The sequence below is a fragment of the Leuresthes tenuis genome, unplaced genomic scaffold (assembly GCF_036924035.1).
Source record: "Leuresthes tenuis unplaced genomic scaffold, fLeuTen1.0.hap1 SCAF_2, whole genome shotgun sequence".
NCBI classification, from domain to species: Eukaryota; Metazoa; Chordata; class Actinopteri; order Atheriniformes; family Atherinopsidae; genus Leuresthes; species Leuresthes tenuis.
The window spans coordinates 8,019,258-8,033,655 of record NW_027325356.1 but is presented as its reverse complement, the minus strand read 5'-3'; the positions used below and the strand labels follow the sequence as shown (position 1 = coordinate 8,033,655).

At 37.9% G+C, this 14,398-nt stretch overlaps 1 protein-coding gene across 3 annotated transcripts in view; it reads left to right on the top strand.

Moving 5' to 3' along the window:
• The window catches only part of tspan4a (tetraspanin 4a), a 146,319-nt gene extending 133,011 nt beyond the window's left edge, over nucleotides 1–13,308 (top strand). For all 3 annotated transcript variants that reach the window (XM_072380046.1, XM_072380045.1, XM_072380044.1), the window contains 2 exons: nucleotides 9,542–9,625; nucleotides 12,803–13,308. In XM_072380046.1, the coding sequence (XP_072236147.1) occupies nucleotides 9,542–9,625; nucleotides 12,803–12,871 (153 nt within the window). In that variant the 3' untranslated portion in view covers nucleotides 12,872–13,308. The remainder of the gene's footprint in view (nucleotides 1–9,541; nucleotides 9,626–12,802) is intronic.
• Nucleotides 13,309–14,398: the final 1,090 nt, after the last annotated feature.

Below are 14,398 nucleotides of genomic sequence, written 5' to 3'. Positions count from 1 at the left end.
CCATTGCTTTTAGGAGTGTTTGTATAATAACTGAGATAGATATGAAATCTGAATCTGTTAGATGTGGGTCATACAAGAAAGCCTTCCAAAATGATTTTAAGTATGTACCTTTTTTAAGGATATTATGTTTTATTTGTTAATACATATATATTTTTTCCCCTTGTCCTGTCCAGCATTATGGCAGCAGAATTGTAATCTGAATACCGTTTATGCCCAACAGATTTGCTTTGCCAAGGGAAGCTTTATGAATGTAAAGCTCACCTTGATGCCCATCAACTGCTTATTTATTTATTTATTTTTGCTACAATACTTAACACGTAATAGTGCTGAACCGGACATGGAAAGAGGAAGAGAAAAGAAACGGAACAGAAATAGAAAGATACAAACAATGAAAAACCAGAAAACCAGCTGCTACACCTGTAAAAACAAAACAGAAGATAATCCACGGCCTCTGTGGGGAATCCAGCCTTAGAGTCTTCAGGAGCACCTGAAAGCAGACAAGCAGAGAAAAAACAAACAAACACACAAACAAACAAAAAAACACAAGTAGCAGCAATCCCACACAACATAGCTGTGGATATAAATGACCTCAAACCACAGGACAACACATCAAGGACTTAGCGAGCATGCTACTGGAATAATGAATGTGTGTGTGTGCATGAACCTGTAAAAATTTGTAAATATTTTGACGTATGGTATGAGCTTTCAGGCTGCTTACTGTTTGCTTTCTCATAACCAATGTTGATTTTTGTTTATTTGTAGGGAAATTAATATATTGCACCACTTTGTGATTTTGACAGGTTCTGTAATGTCTAATAAGAAAAAAGTGTCTGAAATGAATTAACTGGCACTGGCACAGTGCCTGAAAAGCCAGATAAGTAGAGAGTAAAGAAAGCAGCAGGCCTACGCAACAGCTGCGCCAAGCGCAAGGACTGAATACAGTGAAATTAGACAAAGAAGTCTTCATAAAAGATTAATAAGATGTGATAGCAGCAGCAATAAGATTGAAATAAAATTTTGAAGTCGATCATCATCATTGAAGACAAAAAAAAAGTGACACAAATGAGACTTTTAAAGTCCAGCAGTGCAAATTCTTTCACACGACGACCGTAATGAGGAAAGATGATAATCTATAATGGAAGTGATTTCTGTGAAGCTTCTGATGATGATCTTACAAACAAAATGGTAAATGGGACATTTTAGAAAGCATCAAGTGTGCCAGATGTTGCCTGTTGACATGTCCCTGTTTGGAAAGCTATGGATGAAGGATGTTGTACATCTCTGTCTTGTTGGAGGATTTCTATTTTATATTTCAAACAGTATCAACATTTTGAATGTACATTTTTATCTCAGAGTTTAACCTGTTGAGTCTGGAAAGTCCACAGATTTTCAATTCGTCTCATTGAAAAAAAAGACGGATTGTACTAACATGTATTATGATGTATTTGTATATATTTCTGATTATTTTTAAACTGAAACTATAAAATACTTTGACTGTACACGATTCCACAACAACTAGTCAAACTCGTTTGTGACTTGTTTTCCAAAACACGCTGAAGTTTTATCAGCCAATGTTACGATCCTATGAGAATGAATATACTTTAAATTGCTCTTTTCTTATTATTACTAAAATACCAACTAGTCCTTGTAGTTACAAAGGTTTTTCAAAGATCAGGTGAATATCTAGGCTCAGAAGACCTGGTTAGCCTGTTTTATAAGTATTATATCGATTCTCTTGAGTTTAATTAAAAACGTGAATATTACCTTTAACTAATTATTGAATAGGATGCATTCATGGTCTCAGGTGTAGACTTGGCAGCAGACACCTGTTCATCTCAACACAAATCTCTCTACTCTCTTTGGTTTGCTGCTCAGCAATGAAAAGGCCTCACTGTGTTTAAACTGCAGCCATTTTCCATTTCAGAAATGCAGTGTACAACCTTTTGAAATGCTTTTCCATTACTTCTCCTGAAACCACATCCCACACAAACCACTGAAAGGGATTTCAGAATATCCGTGTGTACCTCCTGCAGGTGACAGCTTGTTGGCTGTCATGTACATGTCTGAATTCCACTGATGATAAAAGACATTTTGACAACAAATTAAACTGGTATTTTGATTGAATGCGTTCCAAGAATTAAATCACTGCAGTTCATAATCAAACGTTACCTCTTGCATCACATTCCTTATGTCAATTAAATTCATATTCGTATGCTGTGCCAATAACATCTGATTTAATTCAGCTTCTCGATCTTCATGGTTGAAATTAAATTCATCTTCACTCCAGTGCTTTCTCTATTGAGTATCAAGTGACAAAAAGAAGTAGCGAAGCCATTCAAGTCTACAGTGTTAATGCTATTGAAGTGTCTCCAGACTGATTGTTTCTTTTTCCTCATTTAGATTATCAATACCTCATATGCCCTTTCAGATTAGTCATGAATACAACAGAAACAAAGGCTGATCTCTGGGGTTGCTGCTTGGGATCTCATGTACAGTGTAACAATATTTTCATCAGTCTCTTTGGAAGAGAAATGAAAGGTTGATGATGTATACACACACACACAATAAATGTATCTTTTTTCTTTTTGCAGCAAAAAAATTCAACAACAATGAGTGAGCTATTATAATTAAAGCTGATGCAACAAACAGAAGTCAAAGACAACAAAGAAAAACATGGGTGCCAAATATGGGGTTGATACAATGTACAATAAAAAAAAAGGTTTTTAAAAACTAAACAAACAGGTTAATTTCTGGGTGCAAACGAACTTTTGACAAGGTGAACAACTTGGATAAGTTACAATGCTGATGTGGTCAGTTTTAAATTTTATGTTTTCTGTGCTACTGATCAAAGTTAGTTAGATATCCTCTCTGACTGTTGGGTGGGTGTGTGTGGATCATGTGAAAAGGTCATCGTCCCGGATGTTCTGTTTCACTATGGCACTTGGTCAAGGGCGTTGGAATGAGTTTAACATTTGGGGGGGGGGTCGGACACCTGAGAGATAAAAAAATCTTTTTTGGGTGGGACAAATGTGCCTGTCTCCAATAATAACAAGATTTATTAACAAAAAGGGGAGCAAGAACAAAAGGCACGGCAGTGCCGGATCTCAAAAATACCCAAACTGTGAATTAACAAGACTATGGAAAAACAATGCTGGGGAAGAAAAGACAAAACTATGAAGCAAAACCAGCCTTAACTTTTGTGAACAAGACATGAAGGGTTGGTGAGGATTCTGCAATGAATGAGAGGAGACCAGGAGACTAAATGCTGTGGAGGGAGTGATTACTGAGTACGTGCAGCTGATGACAAGGAAGCAGGTGACATGAGTGAAGCTGATGGCAGGGGAGAAACATGACAAGAACATAAAGAACCTGAACATAACAATGATCAAAACATAAACTGTGACAAATACAAGCCAGTGTTGAGCAACCTAAATATTCCTAAATTAATTATAAAACTAGAATCCTGCCAAATATATATTACATTTTATTCTTAAATCTTACTCATTTAGTTGTTACCTGACAGGACAAAATATATGAGGATCAAACAGATAATTCATATTTATTAATGGACTTCTCATTTTCATGTCCAACTTAGCAATATCTTTGATAATTTGCATCTCAAATGGTGTCAAGTTTCAAACTAACATTAAATTTGTAGATCTTATTTAACATTTCAAAATCTCGCTTATCACTATTTGATGACTACACTTCAGTGTGTGCAAATATTCCAGCATGAAATACAGCCTACATTTAAAAACTCACTTTTAAACTAATGCAGTGGAGTTTTAGAAACTAAAGGTTGTTTCAGCTGCTCATTCTCAGTAATATTCCCATGATATGTTGACTATTATATGTATGTTACATCATGTGGACAAACATAATGTGACCAAGGAAGTCTTACGTTTAAAGCATCATACATATCTTTTTAAAACAGCAATTAGTAAAGAGATGTGCGGTAAATCTTTCGTCGAGGGAAACTTGCTGAAAAATTGACTGCAGCTTGATGTATACAGAGTCACAGTGTTAAAAGAAACGTGACTTCATTGCTTCAAAACAATGTTATGTTCTTATTTCTGTGAAAACTGTAGGGGGTTTGTTTCCTGTTAGTTTACAGAGATTGCTTTTTTTATTACATGTAACCTTCTGAAATTCAGAAAATTAATTCATACCAACACACTCAGACTTCATCTCCATTGTGTCCATTATATTATTTTGATAAATACAACAGACTGGAATCAAGAATAGCTGATAGTATCATAAGTGGCTGTATGCAGAACTCCTCCAAAAGGTTGATTTACTGTTAACCCTTTATTTTCCTGCTTCATCGCTTGGTAGAGCACTTTTTCAGTGACTACGGTATATTGTGTCTTATCCAACATTTGATGAATTCAATCAGTCTGAGCCTCTCCACCACTTGATTTAGATATGAATGCTGAAAGAAGTTCTGTTAGGTCATCCCTTTTTGAAAAAAATTATACTTTTACCTTTAAGCATCAACATTTGTGGGAAATTTTTTTTTTAATTACGGTAGTTATTCCTGAAAATGAATGAAAAAATGCAAAATTGATCAAACATGCTTGTTTTTTTTTTGTAAGGATATAAAATAGTTAAAAGACACAATCTCATTTTCCTTTGTTAATATGGAAACCAGGGGCCAGGAGCACAAAACAAGCCTATCCCAGCCATCACTGGGCAAGAGGCACCCTGGACAGGTCGCCAGTCCATCACTTAGAGACAAACAAGGCACACAACCATGCATGCTCACTGCTAGGGAAAATTTTGAATCACCAATTAACCTAAATTGGACAGTGAGAGGAAGCCAGAGTACCCAGAGAGAACCCATACATACATGGTGAGAGCATGCAAACTGCACACAGAAAGGCCCCAGCTGGGAATTGAACCTGGAACCCTCCTGCTGTGAGGCCAAACACCACACCACTGTGCAGCCCTTCAGTGAAGAATATACACAGAATATACACAAAATGGAGCCATCAATATTAAATAAAAAATATCTCAGTTTTTTTTTAGAATCTCTTGAAATGTTTTACCTTCAGTGAAAAAGCTATGCATGTGCAGAGATGGAAATATCTTTTGTTAATAAGTTAACAACTGATCTCAAGAATGCTTTTTTTGCCTTTACAGAACAAACTTGACATGAACAATTCTCTTTAATACAAACTAAAAACCACGTGTCCCAAAGAAACAGGCTCCTGTGGATCTCTCTGTTTTCCTCTTGTTTACAGCCAAGGCTGTAGTTTTGTTTGTGTCCTTTTTTTTCTCTCAAGGTTATGTTTCCTGTTGGAGGTAGCTACCCTGCTAATTACAGCTAAGCTCAACAACTTAAACCGCTGCTTTCTGGCCACACAACGCAACCCAAATTTATTTCCTTCTAACCATCTGATGTGTGTTTTTTGTAGAGATACCTTAAAAGTTGACCCTAAATGCACTTCAGAGTTGGATGGAAGCACAGAGTTAGATTCTGTAAGGGCAGTTGAGGTGAAAAAGAGGCTGAGACTCTTAAAAACAGGACATGTGCTGCTAAATCAGCACAGACCACCTGTAGCAGCCCAGTCTGACTCTGGAGCGAGTCGCAAAAATTCAACACATAAATCATTCATACAACTTAAAACTTAAGGAAGGATTTGAACACAGTATCGTTCCCGATGATTCTGTCTGTCAACATGGGGCCGATTCCCATCACAGTGGTGACTTGATTTAGAAGGGATTAAAGTGATAAAGAAGAAGTTAGGGGAGAGCTTGAGGAAGAAGAGTCCAAAAACCATCTCTGAACCTCAACAAGGATTTCATAAAACTACTTATAAGGCCACACAAGCTAACTTGACTCATTTGACTTCTTTCATCTTCAGTCAGGCTTTCTCCAACTGTTAACATTGTGGGGGACCTCAGCTACCACCTCTTGTCCTTCACAACATTCAGCAAGGGGCAATAAAGCAGCAGGACATCCTAAGCCAGGCTCTGTAACAGCTTATTTCCACAAAATGTGAGAATCTGACACACCAGGGCTAACACTAACAACCTCTTCGAATGAACTGTATCATTCAGGCCAACACAAGCTGCTGATGCACATTTGTCCTTTTAAAATCCTGATACACTTACTCACAACAGGACAGGCTTGTATTTGACCATCCTTGTGTTGGACCACAATCATGACTTCCTGAGGAGTTACAGCAGCTCCCGGACCTACTCAAAAAGACTGAGAGTATGCAGCTTGCTGCTGGAAGACTTGCAAGATAAGCTGTGGCACTCTTTTTATCTGTGGATTGGTGCTCCTGTCAGTTTTTGAGCCTCCTTCTGAGGTGCATCAGTTGGTAAGTCTGTGGTTTTAAAAGTTATTTTAGGGCTGGACTCACTATTCCTGAGTGGTATTGCAGTACCTCGCACACTCACCAAAAACCTCATATTTATTGAGATATCATGCTTTCATCGGTGCAGATCAGATCTAGATCTGATAAATGCCAGTGATTATAGTGGGCATCAGTTCCATACCATTTGCAAGTGAAGGCAAAAGCCAGATGGCAGTTGGTTTTCTGTCCAGCTGGAATGAGCAAACTATTCTATCCTTATGACAGCTATGAGCCATAAACTATTTGTTTTTGTTGTTTGTTTGTTTTTCTTTTTCATTTTTGTCTTTTGAATCTCATGGTGAACCATAAGGAGCGTTGTTTCCTTATCCTTTATGCCCCGATCCCAATTCCTATCCCTTTGTTTTTCAAATACAAGTGTCTCACTTATAGATACTATTCAGTCAACACTATTCAGTCAACAGTTTTGTTGTTTTCCGTCATTCATTGTCTTTTTTCCAGGCTGTACGGTGGAGTGTTCGTTAGCACTATTCCCTCACAGCAACAAGGTTCCTAGTCTAAATCTCAGCCAGGGCATTTCTTTTCTATGTTCGTCCATGCATGCATGGGTTCTCTCTGGGAAGCCCGGGTACATCCAGCCATCAAAAAAAAAACATGCATGTCAAGTCAAGATTTATTCAAAAGAACTAAAGTTGACCAAAGTGCTGTACAAGCTGAACAAATATAAATGCAATAATCAATCTCTAAAACACCAGTAAAAGAATTTAACAAAAAACAAAACATAACAATAAGATATCACTTAAACGAGTAAAATAAAAAAAAATAAAAACAGTGCCAAGCTCTGCCACTCAACAAGGTCTAAAAGCCAGTAAGATGACAGAGGTTTTCTAGGAAATGTATTCTAGGTTAACTGGTGATTCTAAATTGACCATAGGAACACGTGTGTGTATAGTTGTTTGTCTCTGTGTGGGCCTGTGATGAACTGGCGACCTGTCTCCCACCTCCTGTCCAGTGGCATCTGGAAATTTGATGTATCATATCCCTGAAAAATTCAAACACGGTGTCATTACAGTTGTAATAAGTGTTTGAAGTGTCACAGTTTGCAAATTTTACTTATACCTTAAAAGTCAAGAACCAACTACTGGGTAGGGGCACCTCAGAGGCCATTCAGGGACAGGGCCCTTGATTCTCAGGCATGCATGAGAATGCATCCTTCCTTTCCATTTTCTATGTATCAGAAACGGTACACATAGTTTTTATTCTTTACAGATCATTGTACACACCTTGTATAGTCCTTGGAATTCAAATACTTAATGTTTTTTACACTTGAGTTGTATAGAAAAAGAAACATTCTCATATCAGCCTCTATACACTGAAACAACATAAACCTTTTAATCATTTTGAATGTTGTCACTGACTCAATACCAAAATCATGCATTTAATTTTAGACCAAGAGACTGGAGAAGCTGCATTAAACTTGATATCACTCAGTGCAGCAAAATAGCCTGAATTTAAGGCGTGATAAGGTTATATTCACGCTCATTATTTGCACTGCAGAGTTTGAACAGTAAATGTGTGCATTGATATATTGTATTATCACAATTTGTGCTAAACTTGATACCACACAACAGCTCACAGATATGTAGTGGTAACAAAGTAACATCATTACTCATTTGGAGTCCAATATTCACTCTTTTAGTGCTGCTTTTAGTCTCTACCACATCCTGAGGGAAATATTTGGTTCTTTGTCTGCTTAATGATCCACCATCAGCAAGTCACTAACAGTACGATGTAATATTGTTTTGGAGCTTTTTCTCTAATAAAATAGATAAATAACTGCCTGCTGTGGCCAGCTCCTGCATGAGAGCATTTAGAGAGACCCAAAACAGTAAAGTGGTGAGTACTTACATTTTCATTTGACATTGTCATTGAAGGAATATATTGATTACTACTGCTTTAAATGTAAATGACGTTTTTACAAAAAAAAATTCTAGAGGAGGACTTGATCTGTAACATTGTAAATGTACCGTCTCTTTGCTGAGGCTGGCATAGCAGGTGTGCTTTTATATTACACCTAGGATTTATGGGAGTCTGCTCTGGACGTCAAACAATAAAAATATGAATTTATATCATTTCAAATGCAGCTCTGTGGTCAAGGAGGTTTGCAGTTGGGCAGCAGTTTAATAAATAACCCTGAAGCTGTCTTAAATTTTGGCGTGCTCCATGATTTTCCATATTGATCCAGGAAAATATATTTTCTAGTTCCCTGACGTTTCAAGCAGCAGTGAATGGATTGTTTTTGGTCCCTGGCTCTGACTCAGCCTCTTGATGGAAGGAGATTTGTAAAAAAAAAAAAGCACAATCATAAGGGCATGGCTGCAGAAATTAATAATTTAATTAAAACAGCACTATAGCCTGTTGTGATAGCACTTTCTTTTTTCCTGCAGTACGCCAGGCAGACTTTTCTCCAGTGTATCCATCATAATCTGACACACTGTTTGGCACACATGTCTTAAAAGGTCTAAGGAGCCATATGCCACATAGCTTTCATAACAAAATGTCACCGGCATTACTTCTGATGTCAGCTCTCAGCTACTTTTGCTTTCTTTGCTTTGATAATTCATGTGCTTTTTATAATTTGCTTACATCACTGAACTAGCAGACACTGCTCTAATCCTTCTATTAGTAATAATTACCTTTCTTTTCTTTCTGCCTGTGAGGCTTAGAAGCATGTTACATTTTCAAAAGAGATTTTGAAATGTACTCTTGGTGGTGAAAATGTCTTATGAGGATGCAGTGAAAGGCTAGGTAATTATATTTTGTTGAGGTGCCTTCAGAATGTTTTAAAAAAAAATGTCAAAAATGAAAAATGAGGCCATTATCATGTCTAAGTGATACCTCCAATGTATGTTCTGCTCCTAAATTCAGAAAACTCCTTTTTGTATCACTGAAAGGAGACTGGGACAGTAAAAACTTTATAAAGTTTTATCTGAACTTTATACAGTTTTCCTAAAGAATATTAGGCCAGATTGGGAGGAGTGGGCGGTAAGGATGTTGCTACGATGAAAATTTTAATTAAATGTTTTTTTATCACTGTTTCTTTACACGGGAGAAGAGTACTTGCTGTAAATGCCTCTCAAGCAGTGTAGCATGTAGAGTTCACTTTCGTGTGGTTATGTTTGCTTACGTTCTGTACATGTGTGTTTTTGTCTCCACAGCCGTGCTATGAGCGGGTAAAAGACTGGCTTAATGAGAACCTGGTGGCACTTTGGATCTTTGCTCTATGCACAGCACTTACTCAGGTAAGTACACTGTGGAGATGTGTGAACATTTGTTTCTGTATGCAGTCATAAACTCAGTTCTTGATATTTACAGCCTGGGAAAGAGGTTCTGTCTTTGACATAAATAAGTCTCATACTATCACAGTATTAGGCGCTGAATGCTGAGGTTTTGTGGACAGCCTTCTGTGTTACCACTGCGGACCACATAGGGGGGTTTGACTCTCCATGAAATTCTTTTATCTCCCCTCCAGCCGAGTCATACGTGATGTGCTTCCATAATCTGAGAAAAGGAATTCACTGTGAGCCTGAAACATCATGTGCACAAGACTCCTGTGATGCTCCAGGCTGATTTTTTAGTTTGGTGCCCTTTTTGAAAATCCCACACAGATGAAAATAAAAACGGCAAAGAACTTGTAATCACTGCCAGATTTATCTCAAACATCTTTCATGTTTGCCGGCTGAGTTACAGCCCTATATCAACTCTTTCTCATTCTCAGGACATTAGATTCTGCTATGACACCAACACTAGTTGGGTCTCTAAGATGAGATCTGATGTCAGGACAAAACCCAACCTTATTAACTTACCAATAAATGTTTAGAAACCAACTGGACTTCAGCAGGTATGTGGTATATTTCCACCATTCATTGTGCTTTCACTCGCTATTTGGTCCTTGTTGAACATATTACAAACTATTCTGTTAAGGTTTGGCATTGAAAAAAAGAGGTGGTTAAGGTTAGGAAAACATTGTTATAGCGCTGGACATGTGACCTGTCCATGGTGTACCCTGCCTCTCGTCTGATGGCAACTAAAATAGGCTACGTGTCCCCTCGACCTTGAATTGGATTAAGTGAGTATCGAAAATGGGTGAATGGACTGTTATAGCGCACCACATCTTAACATACTCGCTTCCATACTCGTCTTCCTGAAATACAATACATTAAAAGCGGTGCTGGGTGGCACAAAAAAAGATACCGAATTATACAGAACTATTCGTCAGCAAGAAGCCATAAGGTTTAGCCAAAAGACTTAACATATTCCACGCATGTGCATTAGGAAGAATAATGATGACCTCATGATAGCATGAAGAGGAGTTCTTGTTCCTGTTGAACAACAAAAAGCAAATAAAAAAAGTGTGTATCTGAGGTATTTTTAATTATGAATGACAAAAGTGTGGCCAATAGGAAAGCTTGCATGCAATGTGTTCACTACAGAAGGAGGGTTTCCACGTATGCACACAGAAAACTATCCAATCCTTATGAAAGTAAGAAACTGGATGGTCTCAGATGTCTGCTAAGAGCTTTATATAAACAATTCTATTATCACATTTAGGTAACTTGGACCCCACTGGACTCTTAACAAAGGGATAGCAGGAGACACACTGGAAGCGATAACAGACCAATTATACAGTGGAAGAAATTGTGAAATTTTCAAGCGCAGGTGGAAGATGTGTAAATTCTCATTTTTAAAAATGTATGTTATGATACCTTGGGAATCTTAAAGTATTAGTTCACAGTCATGCAGGGAGCAGAAATGAAAACAAGATATATTTCAGATACAACATTGTAAAAAATCTGCACACCAAAATCATTAGAGAAATCTTTGGTGTGGCAATCAGAGAGGATTTTTCCATCTACCAAGTGTTTCATCATGGTTTCCCAGAAAGTCAACTGTAGGACGATTGGGAATATCAAAGGACGCGCTACAGGAAAATGTTCAAATGTATTAGACACACAGGTGAAGCAGCCATGCCATTTAACACAGTCAGCTGGTTAAAACATGACATAGTTATTGTGTTATTCAGTCAGGTATTGACTCATAACTACAATCAGATTGAAGCTACATTGAGCGGTTTAAATCTTAAAGTTTTCATGTCCATGTTAGTCCTTTTTCTTCATACCACATGTAAAAGCCCTGTTTGCCCCACACGCAGTGAAATACCAGCGGAAGTTCGTTTGGTTCTGCAAGAGAAAAATGCTGTCTTAAACTGTAAGTCTGTATGAGATAAGTTACCAATTTTTATGATTATTTAGGTACACTGAACAGCCACAGTATTCAAGCTACAGACGGGTGAAGTGAATAACTCAGACCATCTCATTACCATTCAAGGCAAAGCTGGGAAATCTTGGCTCCTGGCATTCGTATGGCTTTTACTTCTACAAGTACCATCCGCCTAAAACATTGTTGTGGAATAAAAACCAACAGCCAAATAGAAACAGACCTCACTGACAGCTTTAGCTTCCCCCTGCAGGACAATGCTCCCCACCACACTGCTAAAACTGTTCAGAAACAGCTTGAGGAACAAAACAAAGGGCTTAAAGTATTGACCCAGCCTCCAAACTCCCCAAATCCCAATCCGATCTAGCATCCTGGTGCTGGAAAAAAATAAAACAAATCTGCTCTCACACTTCACAGCTCACAGGAGACAAAGCATCCACTGACAACACCCTGCTGCTAGACACTGAAGGATAGGACCCAGTGGTCTGTCCGTAGCCCAACAGGTTAGAGCTGCTTTGGCAGCACATGGGGCTAACTGGAAACATTTAGTTAAGTTTATATGTACATATTTGAATTACTTTAGTTTTTATTCAACTCTTTCAAAACAAAATGTGTCCTCCATCAATGCATGTGGAGACCCACACAATATTAGGCAGGTAATATTAATGTTATGCCTGATCAGTGTATGTTTAGAATGTATTGTGTCTTATGTGCATTAATCAACTAAAAAGTCTGAGGTGTCAGTATAGTATAAAAACAAAACAGTCATATTTTATTTGTTTAAAACTACAACTGAAATGATGCAGCTGAATGTAATTTACCTCAGAACAGGAAACTGATCACAGAATAGCTTTTAAATCTTGCTCAAAAGCTACAGGGTAACTTTTTGATTCAAAGAAATATAAAATTAAGGCTTGTCTGGAGGTGCTGGAGCTAAGATACAAAGCAAGGTAAAAAGAAATCTCTGCAATACTCAGTGAAGGTTGCAGAGATTTGAGTTGGTGGATTCTCCTCTGCTTTAATCTTAGAAATGGATAGAAAGAGTGTGATAAACTTAATCTTTCTGGCATTTATGGTCAAAAGGGTACATTATGATGCAGAAAATGAGCTAAGGAGTTCTTTTAGTTCTATTCCTTTAATTCCACTGCAAATTTCCACATCTGACACCATTAATGTGTGATTTGTTTCTTGTGTTTGTGCAGATCCTGGGTCTGGTCTTTTCAATGACAATGTTCTGCCAGGCAGTGAAAGTTGAGACTTTCTACGCCTAGCCATCGACCCCTCTGCCCTTCAGTGGACTCAGAGGGACATATATATTGACCCATCCTCCTCCTCTTTCTCCCTCTCCTCCTCCATTGACTCTTCTATCCACTGCTTGTCCTCTCTGTGGCATTCGCTTTGGGATGTCACCAGTTCACATTTTTTCTGCTAACTATCAACCAGAACAGTGTCGGTGTTATTCCTCAGTCATATGGTTTGCTCTGTGTTGAAAGCTAATTCTGCGATACATTTTATGAAACAGTATTATGAACATGTATAAAAAACATACAGTGTAACCCGTTTTTTAATATGTGTTTTGGTTTAAATTATTCTATGATTTGTATGTGTTCTCACAATGGGAGCTACAGTTGAGAAAAGTGGACTGTGTGAAGTGCTGCAAATGCATGTCTCCTGCGATGATGTGTATTAAATGTTTTGGCTCGACGAATCAGCTCACTTCATGTCGTCATTCCTCAACATGAAACGCAAAAGGTGCTTAATGTGTAATCCTTCTGTATTCATGCCTCACATCCTGAAAAGCCAGCTGGTATTCAAGAACAAAAACAGGAATTTGCCACAAACAAGCATGTGAAATTGTTCATTTAGCCCCACTGCTGAGACTCACCAGAGTCATTAGAATATTTTGTGGCACCAAACTAATGACGCATTAATTAGATATATCCAATGCAGGTGAGCGCTAAATCTAAAACATGTGGTTTATTTATTGACTACATTTACATGGGGCATTAGAACTGCGTCAGGATTCTGTCAAAGGAATTCAAATGAACAGCACAGTGGCAAGAACCTTGAGGACTGGCCAGGGGCGATTTCTCCCCCAGCACAAATTAGAGCTCCAATAACAAAGATTCATCTTACAGTCTTTGAAGTCTCCTCAAGCTATTTTCACTTCGAAAGTTCCTTTTTTATTTTTATTTCCTCTCTCAGGCCATCAAGTAAAATACAGAAAGTTAGTACACCAGAGACACACTTTGATTAAATTGCCCCACAGGAGAGAAATGCATTAGCGTTTTCAGCTGCGGTTTGAAGTCCAAGTACTGCAAGTGGCGGAGCTCTTTCTGCATTTGTTCAAATTTCCTCCAATTGCTTCAACTTTTTATGCCCTTAAACTATCTGGACCTCAAAGAGCACAAGTCCCAGAGCAATCAAATTGGTGGAAACGTTTCAAATCTCCCCCTGTAAGGCAGAGAACTTATACCCAGTTGGCACAACTATAACAGGCAACAATTCTTTGTCGAATGTTTCTTGGCTTTCACCATTTTGGGGCGCATTTACATTTTTTTCTTAATTAAAAAAGAGTGAGGCTATACCTTTATTTATTCATTTATTTTGCTATGCCCCATGCGAGGCCTTTAGAGATTCTGGACACAGCAGGATATGTTGTTAAACAAGCTTCCCTGTAGAGATTTAAAGGCGCAAACAGTTGCGATGGAATCTTATGACCAGCAACAGATGAAACTGTGGAGATGAAGGTAGTCAGAAGGAGCACTGAAAAATAATTGAGGAAACAGAAACTTATG